Below are 9583 nucleotides of genomic sequence, written 5' to 3' on the forward strand. Positions count from 1 at the left end.
ATTAACTTGAAAATATAATAATAATTCATTAATATATTTCCAAAATGATGAGACAAATTGAAGAAACTATTATAAATAAAAAAAACGGGTTAAAGAAACAAGTAATATATTAAATAAAGGACAATAAAATCAAAATGGATAAAATATTAAATTTAAAGGTTTTAAAATAGAACTTAAGAGAGTCGTTTGAGTGAGAAAATCATGTTTACTTCTAAACGTGTAATTTATCTATTTAATTAAACAGGACTGGATTTACCTCGTCGTCGTTTAATGACGTCAACGGCTCGACATGACGTCACCTGACCGTCCAGGAAAGCCTTCTTCTTGCTCCGTGCTATACACATAAATTATTATTGTTATTATGATTATTACCTGGAGACAAAAAGCTACTTAACACACCTGAATACAGGAACGACGATGTTGTAGTTTTACCTCACCTCTAGCGCCATCTTGTGGTCTTTCCGCGTCATGGCGTCGACGTATACAATTTTTCTCAGTCAGATTTAGATAACTAGATACCGCTAAAACCTGATTTTAAACAACAAAAAAGAATACGTTCTTAAAAGTCAAACCAACGTATTTAACAAATATATAATAAATTCAAAGTTTTATGAGAAACAACTGCTCACCAAGACAAAATAAAGCGAATTGTTCGCAAAAAAAGTGGATTAATAAATCAAATTACCTCGTTGAACTGTTGAAAAGAGGACATTTTACTTCCGAATACAATTACAGGAGGTCGATGATGCGTTTGTTAAATTATCTTTTCAATAATAGTTTTAATCCTTAAAATAATTTTGCATCGTGGGAAGTCCGTTTATTTAATGTGTCCCGGCGGAACCAACAGATTAGTTCCGGGGCAATTATTAAAGTTAAGAAATAGAAAGATAAACTACCCTTAATGATAATAATTAACTAATAGTTAACCAACATTTTCAAATAATATTTAAACTACATTGTAATCGTTTTTTTCCTGTTCATAAAGAATATATGATTTATGACTCAACGATTTTTATATTGTTAATGTTGTAATTATATTTCTGTTTTAACACTGAATATTATTTTGCAATTTTTTACTTTAATTTGAAGTAATTTATAATTTCAATTTAAAAACTTTTGGAATACATGTCCCTCCTTTAATTTTAACGTTAGTCAGTCTTTTTAAAGAAACTAAACACAAACTCAGTAAACATGAACAATGTTCAAAATCATAATTGCTATTTGTTTTAAGATTTTGGCCAAAAAAACTCATAAACGTACAACGTAAGTGAAATAATTATTTTAAGATTTAATTTTAAGCAGCATGTACTGTAAGGCGCGAGGATTAAGACGTCAATAATACTTGTAACAACAATTGTTTATTCTAAATATTCAACTGAACATGTTTCACTCAGTGTCGCCCTCTAGTGTCTGAGTGTCTGCATAAAGCTGCTCCAGAGAGCTCGGCTGCTGCTGAGTGGACACGATCAGAGGGACGCTGTGGATCACCATGTTCTGCCCACTGAGGTTGATGTTCGGCACCAGGAGGGACCCGTCCTGGCCCGGCTTGTCCAGCGACGACGCTCCCTCTGCTGCGTCGCCCACGGTCACCACCGTCACCTCCGTGCCCTCCTGGATCAGACGGTCCAGTTCTGAGCAGCCGGTGATGAAAGTCTGCGCGGCGCCGTCGGACTCTGGTCCCGGGATAGAAGTCTGGAGCAGCGCCTGGTGGAGCGGGTTCTGGTCCTCGGAGTTCAGGTGAGCCAACAGGACCGTCTGGGCTTCCAGAGCGGGTTCCGTGTTCAGCTCCACCTGCTGGATCATGGAGTTCACGACCAGGTCCTGGTGTTCCGAGCTAAGCAGAACCATTTTGTTCGGACTCTGCTGAATGTTCTCCTGACCCGAGGACACGATGATTTTGAACTTTGGTAACGTGGACAGAGTCTCTGCTGGATTCTTGGGCAGATTCACCGGAGCCACTTTGTGCTGCTTCTGGTGGCTCCGCAGAGAGTCCTCCCGCACGAACGAGGCGCTGCACGAGTCGCAGGAAAACGCTCGCGCCGCTTCCAGTTTGGCCCGGTACCGAGAGCTGCCGGGCTTCGACGGATCTCCTTTGCCGCCGCAGCCGCCGGCTCCGCCCACTTTCTCCGCTACATCGGCGTGGAACTTCCTGCAGTGGATGAGCAGGTTGCTGCGCTGCTTGGAGGCGAACGTGCAGTGCTGGCACTTGAAGGGCCGCTCCTCCGAGTGCACGCGCTCGTGGACCCGCAGCGCCCCCTTGCTGGAGCAGGAGTACGCGCACTGGGAGCAGCGGACGGGCTGCGCCGGCTGGTGTGCCCGGGCGTGCTGCCGCAGGGCGGTCCTGCTGCCGCAGGTGAAGTTGCAGAGCTGGCAGCTGTGGGCGTTCTCGCTGGCGTGCTTGATCTGGACGTGGGACTTGAGGTTCCCCTTCATGGCGCAGCGGTAGTCGCAGAAGTCGCACTTGTACGGCTTCTCGCCCGAGTGGATCCGCACGTGTCGCTTCAGGTCCGAGTTGATCTTGAACTTGGCGTCGCACTGCTGGCACTGGAACGGAGCGTCGCCTGAACACACACTTCATTGTTTTAGACTTTGTTTTATATACGACACCATATTCAAAATTTATATTATCTATTCTGGCTTACAAATCAAATAAGATTTTTATCTTGATTCTTTTATGGATTATATTTAAATTAACTGTGTATAAAATTAAAATCATTCATTTTAATATGTTCAATTAACAATATTCAATGTTTTCATTTTTTTGTTGCAAACAAACTTCTGGACACTAGATGGCAGCATTCATTATGTCCCGGCAACTTAAGCCCCACAGAGGCAGCCAAACAATTAAGATGCTGCCGATGACTGAGGACGAGAGGATACAGTGACTCCAGCAGCTTTTAAAGCTGATGTTTCGACATATTTTGGTTGGAAAACAAATGAAAGCAGTTACATTCTTTCCTAAGCAGCTAAAAGACCAATAAAAACCTGCAAGATCTTGGTGATGACTGAGGACGAGAGGATACAGTGACTCCAGCAGCTTTTAAAGCTGATGTTTGCACATATTTTGGTTTGAAAACAAATGAAAGCAGTTACGACTTCGTCAAGAGTCATGTGGTCTGTAAATACTGCAACACCAGATTAAAGTACTGGACAATACTACACATATATACTTGTTACTACAGTGTCACTATATAAAGTATCGTTGATACATATGGTCAGATAGTTGACCAGAAGAGAGGGCAGCAGACGCACCGGTGTGTGAGCGCAGATGCACGGTGAGCTGGCTGGAGTTGCGACTGGCGTACGGACAGATCTGGCACTTGAAGGGTCTCTCGTCGAAGTGGATGCGCAGGTGCTTCTTCAGGCTGCTGCTGTCCGCGGCCGCGTACGAACACAACTTGCACTTGTGCGGCTTCTCGCCCGTGTGCGAGCGGCTGTGCATGTTGAGTTTGTCCCGCCGACTGAAGCGCTTGTGGCAGAGCTCGCACTCGAACGGCTTCTCTCCTTCAGAGTCAGATCGTTACCACGGAGACACGTTTGAGGATCATGCATGTGATCAACGTACCTGTGTGAGTCTTCAGGTGTCTCTCCATGTCCTTCTGGCCGTACTGCGTCTTGAAGGTGCATCCTGCAGGAGACAGATCAGAGATCAGTTCAGACGTCATTTTCTAACAGCGCGGTCGCACCTGAGAAGCAGCAGCTGTGTCGCTTCTGCGTGAGCGTCGGCTTGAGCTTCTTGGCAGCAGTTTTGGGGGTTTTGCTGAGGATCCTCTTGATGCCTCTGGGCGCGCAGGTCTGGTACGTCTGCTGCAGCACAAACTCTGCGCTGGAATCTTAACAGAAACCAGGAAGGTAATAATAAATAATACAAAAAATGAATTTTGAAACTTTGAAAAATACATGTTTATAGTTCAGGGAAGAATAGTAGAACAAAATGATACAATTAAATTATTAAAATATAAATAAAGTTATATTAACATATATGTTTTAATAGATTTTAATATACTTTGTTACATATTATTGTTATCATGATTATTATCATTAATAACATTAAATATATATAATAATTACTTATACAGTATGTATATAAATAACTAACATATATTTTTATTATTATTACATATATTTCTAATATGAGACCAAGAAGAGAAATATTACTTACTTAAGTAAGTAAGTAATTTATATTTATATAGAGCTTTTCCAGACCAGGGTCACAAAGCGCTTAAACAATCAAAACAATATTCAATAAAGTATATACTTTAAAGGTCAAGATAATACTGAGAACAACACAGGAGTTCCAGAAAATCAAGGAAAAGTCTGCAAGAATAAAAAGGTCTTACGTTCTAATGTTTATGTTATTGTTGGACCATAAACTTATTTCATTAAAATTTAATGTTAATATTATATAAATATCAGCCGAAAACAGGGAAATTAATGAACAAAGCATTTTAAAACGCATCTGAAATGCAAATGTCCTCAGAATGAAAAAGCTATAGATAATTAATTGCAGGATAAAAACAAAGAACATAAAAAACATGCAAAAGAAACAACACAATAACATATATTTAACATGTTTCTTTTTAAATAATATCGTCACTATCATTGATAAATAAATATATATAATAATTAGCCTTAGAATTGTATATTTAATTGAAGAGGACAAATATAATTGCTTAAGATATTTAAAGTCCTAAATGTTTTTGTTGTTTTTTTCCAGCATTAACCATATTTTATTAACATCAAATGTTACTATTATATCATATTTTTGTTCTAGTGAGAAACGCAGCTGGTCTGTGGTTGAAAGACTCTCAGTGTGTTGTTACCTGGGAGGGCACCTGGGTCAGACGCAGAGAACGAGCAGCCATGTTGCTTGTGGGCGAGAAAAACCTCAAAATGATTGAACTGCTGTTTGCAGAAGCCGCAGATGTGGATGTCAGGACTGACCTCCACCACCAGAGCATGAGCTGGAGACACACATGTCAGGAACAACAACAACAACAACAACAACAACAATCTTCACCTGCAGAGCTAAACGTCTCCATTTCTTCACTTCTTCTCCGACATTAACTCATTTTTATCAGCCTCCTGCAGCGGAAGAGAACCGAACCGACTTATGAGCAGAACACGAACATCCGAAACAAACATTTAACGAGTGAAAAATCAACTCTAGTTTTTGGGAAAGAAAGATTCTGCGACAACAACACTGGTGATGGGATCGACTTTGCGACAGACGGCACCGCGTTTACGACAGCTGCCGGCACGATGGGTCGGAAACAGTGAGCCCAGAATTATTTCTGACAGAATCAACGCGCCAGAAGAAAGGCGTCTTTGTCGTTCAAGATTAAATTAATTCAGATGGAAATGTCCAGATTAGTTGATAACAAAGTGTGTAAACAGTTTTATTTTCCTCCCTTGCCCCTTTTATTTTTAGATATTATTAATCTATTCTATTTATTACTGAAACATCAGATTCAATTAAATATAATCATTTCTATTGGACACTCACACATTTCGACAATTTAAACTGATTTTCAAACTTCTATCTCCTTAAATAACACAATATATTAAGTGCAACTTTGAAAGAATACACTAACACTTTATTTGGTCTTTTGTCTTCTGTTCTTTCATGAATGTATTTATTGATATATTTGTTTTTTCAACAGAAACAGACGCTCCTGGTGTAGCATCAGCAGGATTGTCTGAAGGACATTAAATTAAATTTTATTGCATGAATAATCTCTTCAGATGCCCCTCCATAGGTGGAAGATAAGATGGATGTTTGTTTTTTTTAAAGTTGCTTTGTTGACAAGCAAAAAAAAAACACACATATGTTTCTCGTGATCACGACATTCAATGTCTTTTCTTTCGTCATCATCTGCGTTTCCTTCTTCCACGCTCACTTCCTGTCATCCCCAGTTGGTCTTTGACTTTCCCAACCAGCACCACCTTCACAGAGGCTGCTCGGCTCCACACTGGAACCTCTCAAGTGCTGCTGAATTACCCAGTGTGTGAATGTAAAGAGTGTGTTTTTTCTTCTTTCAGCAGCAGAACTGTGGTGCTGGAGTGAATAAGCCATGAAAGTGACTGACACACAGCTCCATTTTCACTGGCAGCTCCTTAACTGCCTGATTGCCACCGTGAAGCTCCGGAATTTCCTTACGACGACTTTCCCACTCGCAAACGCACATCACTGATTCCTTCACTGCTGAAACAGCAAATCTAGACAGGACACACAAATGCACAAAGACACACACACACACACTCGCTCACTGTGCCAATCCCTTTTCCAAATAATGTCATGACAATAATTACAGTGCATTTTTAGAATGAATTGAAAGTGATTTACTATTTAATAATATACTATACCATAATAATAAGATAATTAATGTTACAAAGACCAATTTTTTGTTCCAGTTGTTTAGTGATGATTGTTGTTTTAGTTACACATTTTTGTTTAAACATTTTCCGAGTATTTATTGTTTATTTCATTAATATAATTATATAATAATATTAGCAAGTGTTAATGATGAGCATCACAATTACAATGTAAACGTTTGATTACATTTTTTCTATGTATTATTTCAGTGATATATTTCTAGTTCAACACTGCAAACTGACCACAAACAAGTGAGAAAAATCTCTAAACTTAGGAAAATGATCTCATAATTATGATTATATTAAAAAAAAAATACAACTACATTTTGGATGAATATTTTCTTCTATTTTCTTTATTTTTTCTACAGTTTTTGAGGTGTTTTAGAATTAATAATGATAAAAAATCTAATATATTGTCTTGTAATTCATCAACATTATTGTAACAATCTTTTCACGGACACAACGAAAAGTATTATTAGCGCAAGTGCTAATGATTATCACCACAATCGCAATATAAAGAAATATTTATTAAAAAATAAATCTTTATCTTGATTTTCTTCTTCAGTTTCTGTAGAATAAATGTAAATAGTTCTATTAAAATAAATGAATTATAGTGATAATAACATACACACAGTGCTGCTGCAACATCTACAACCAAATTAAGTGAAAATAATACTTTGACGCGTCACCTTAGCGCCACCTGCTGTTGAGAAATGGTTCACATTAGAGAGCGAACATTTGTCCCTTTGACTGTATTTACGTGGCCCTCGTGAGGTCAAAGATCACGTAGAAACTAACCATTATATTTTCTTATTCATTACTAGTCTATTAATATGAATAAAGGGTTTTTTATTGGGACTTTTCTTTTTGTAGTATTTATTGAGCCTCAAAAATAGTGAATATTAAAAAAAATGCTTTTATATAATGTTTTTTTTAAAACAATAATGATATAAATACAATAAAATACGCATATTTATCTTGATTTAATCATTGAATATTTTTCGCTTTTTTATTTTTGCTTGATAGCCCCTCACAAGAGTCCCTGTACAAACAGGGCCCCTGAGGAACATGCATCCACACCCTTGCTCCCAGCTTGCCGGGACAAAGTTAGTCATAGCAAACAATAGTCGGGGGCAGGGCTGGGGTGTGTGCAGGGTGGGGTGGGGGGTCTGTCACATCACTTCCCTCCCCGAGTCTCTCCAGCTGCTTACAGTTGCTTAATGGCCCCCCGACCTGTCACGAGCCGTCACAGGCCGCAGACACACAGCAGCAGATACAGCGAGTGTCCAGTTGGGGGCAGCGTGACGACACAGGCCTTCCCTCTGTCCAGCTCCCCTGTGCTGCAGGACCCCCGCCCTCGTCCCCCACAATCATATTTAGACATCAAATATTTATCAGCCTTTGTCACCTTCGGGCCGGCGGCAGCAGGTCGCGTGTGTGTGTGTGTTAGTGTGTGTGTGTGTGTGTGTGTGTGTGTGTGTGTGTGTGTGTGTGTGTGTGTGTGTGTGTGTGTGTGTGTGTTTAATTATTCATGTCTTCCATTGTCTCTTCAGGACGATCGTTGGAGACGAGCTGAGAGGACTTCTAACATAGTGTGGAGACTATGAGCTGCAGTTTGTGCGTGCCACTGTCCACTGCCGATTCAGTCTGTCACAGAGAGACCCCCCCCTTAAAAAAGATCTCCCACCCTGCCACCCCGTAAATATTCTACTAGATCCACCCCTGCATTTCATCAAGATCAGTGGTGGACATTTTCCTCAGGGGCCACATTATGTACAGACTGTTAAATACAAATGAATATTCATTAAGAAATGTGACAAAATCAAGCCAAATATGCCTAAATAATAGTTTTATTTAATATTACTTGAAAATAATCTGATGTTAATTTTCATCCCGTATATTCTTTTATGTTCACTTAAATCTCGTTGAGAGAAATAACGAAAATGACCCCCAAAAAAAGGAGGCAAATGTACTTTTTAAAAACTCAATTTAAAATCTTCTTTGACACAGTTTTCACGGTGTTTAGTTCACTTGGACGTGCGCAGCTCTTCGTACGAGCCAACGGATGAGCTGTGAGTCGAGGATTAAGACTCGGATGATTCACAGCGAGAAGGTTTCGGGGCTTCCAGCTTCCTCTGGCACAAAAGTGGATGTAGTTCCTCGCCCGGTCAGCAGGGGGCGGCCCCAGAGCACAGCGGCGTCCAGGCTGACATTTGGGCAGCAGTGGGTCAGCGGAGAAGAGAAACCGCAGAAATGAATCAGAAGCAGCGAGTGTTCCGACGAGTCATGTCATTGATGGTCTCTTCAACCCACGAGTCCTTGTTAGAGACTCACGTCTGCGGGGGTCCGTAGTTCTGACGTACAGAAGTCGGTTTCCTGTCGAGCGTCTCCACTCACACACACTTCCTGTGACCACTAGAATTATACAGGTGAGTCCGGTTCACTTCCTGTTGAGCAACAGAAGCCAGTTTGGTTGTCAGCAAATCATCCATTCCTGAGTCTTTCCAACTTCCTGCTGAGAGTCAAGTTTGACTGGTGGACACTATAATAAACACTATCTTGAAATTAACGATAGACACAACAACGCAATGACTGAGGACGAGAGGATACATTCGAACCCCAGCAGCTTTGAAAGCTGTTGTTTGGAACAAATTAAAGCAGTTACGACTTCGTCAAGAGTCATGTGGTCTGTGAATACTACAACACCAGAGACAAGTACTGGACAATACTACACATATATCCTTGTTACTACACTATCACAACACCAGAGTCAAGTACTCTACAATACTACACATAAATCCTTGTTACTACACTATCACAACACCAGAGTCAAGTACTCGACAATACTACACATATATCCTTGTTACTACACTATCACAACACCAGAGTCAAGTACTCGACAATACTACACATATATCCTTGTTACTACACTATCACAACACCAGAGTCAAGTACTCGACAATACTACACATATATCCTTGTTATTACAGTATCACAACACCAGAGTCAAGTACTGGACAATACTACACATATATACTTGTTACTACAGTATCACAACACCAGAGTCAAGTACTGGACAATACTACACATATATACTTGTTACTACAGTATCACAACACCAGAGTAAAGTACTGGACAATACTACACATATATACTTGTTACTAAAGTATCACTATATATTGCAATTTATTGTATTGTTTTCCCTGAA

At 39.9% G+C, this 9583-nt stretch overlaps 1 protein-coding gene and 1 long non-coding RNA gene across 2 annotated transcripts; both read right to left on the minus strand.

Moving 5' to 3' along the window:
- Positions 1-267: 267 nt before the first annotated feature.
- LOC148059100 (uncharacterized) lies at positions 268-775 on the minus strand. The gene is made up of 3 exons (XR_015709357.1): positions 686-775; positions 400-528; positions 268-334 (listed from the first exon to the last, which is right to left on the minus strand). It is a non-coding gene; the product is annotated as an uncharacterized LOC148059100 (long non-coding RNA).
- Positions 776-1339: 564 nt separating this feature from the next.
- zfp64 (zinc finger protein 64 homolog (mouse)) lies at positions 1340-5206 on the minus strand. The gene is made up of 6 exons (XM_087781362.1): positions 5021-5206; positions 4824-4964; positions 3687-3833; positions 3566-3628; positions 3253-3504; positions 1340-2561 (listed from the first exon to the last, which is right to left on the minus strand). The coding sequence occupies exons 1-6, from the start codon at positions 5040-5042 to the stop codon at positions 1387-1389; spliced, it is 1800 nt and encodes a 599-aa protein (XP_087637488.1). The 5' UTR covers positions 5043-5206; the 3' UTR covers positions 1340-1386.
- Positions 5207-9583: the final 4377 nt, after the last annotated feature.

The sequence above is a fragment of the Callionymus lyra genome, chromosome 19, assembly GCF_982586985.1.
Source record: "Callionymus lyra chromosome 19, fCalLyr1.hap1.1, whole genome shotgun sequence".
Lineage (NCBI taxonomy): Eukaryota > Metazoa > Chordata > Actinopteri > Syngnathiformes > Callionymidae > Callionymus > Callionymus lyra.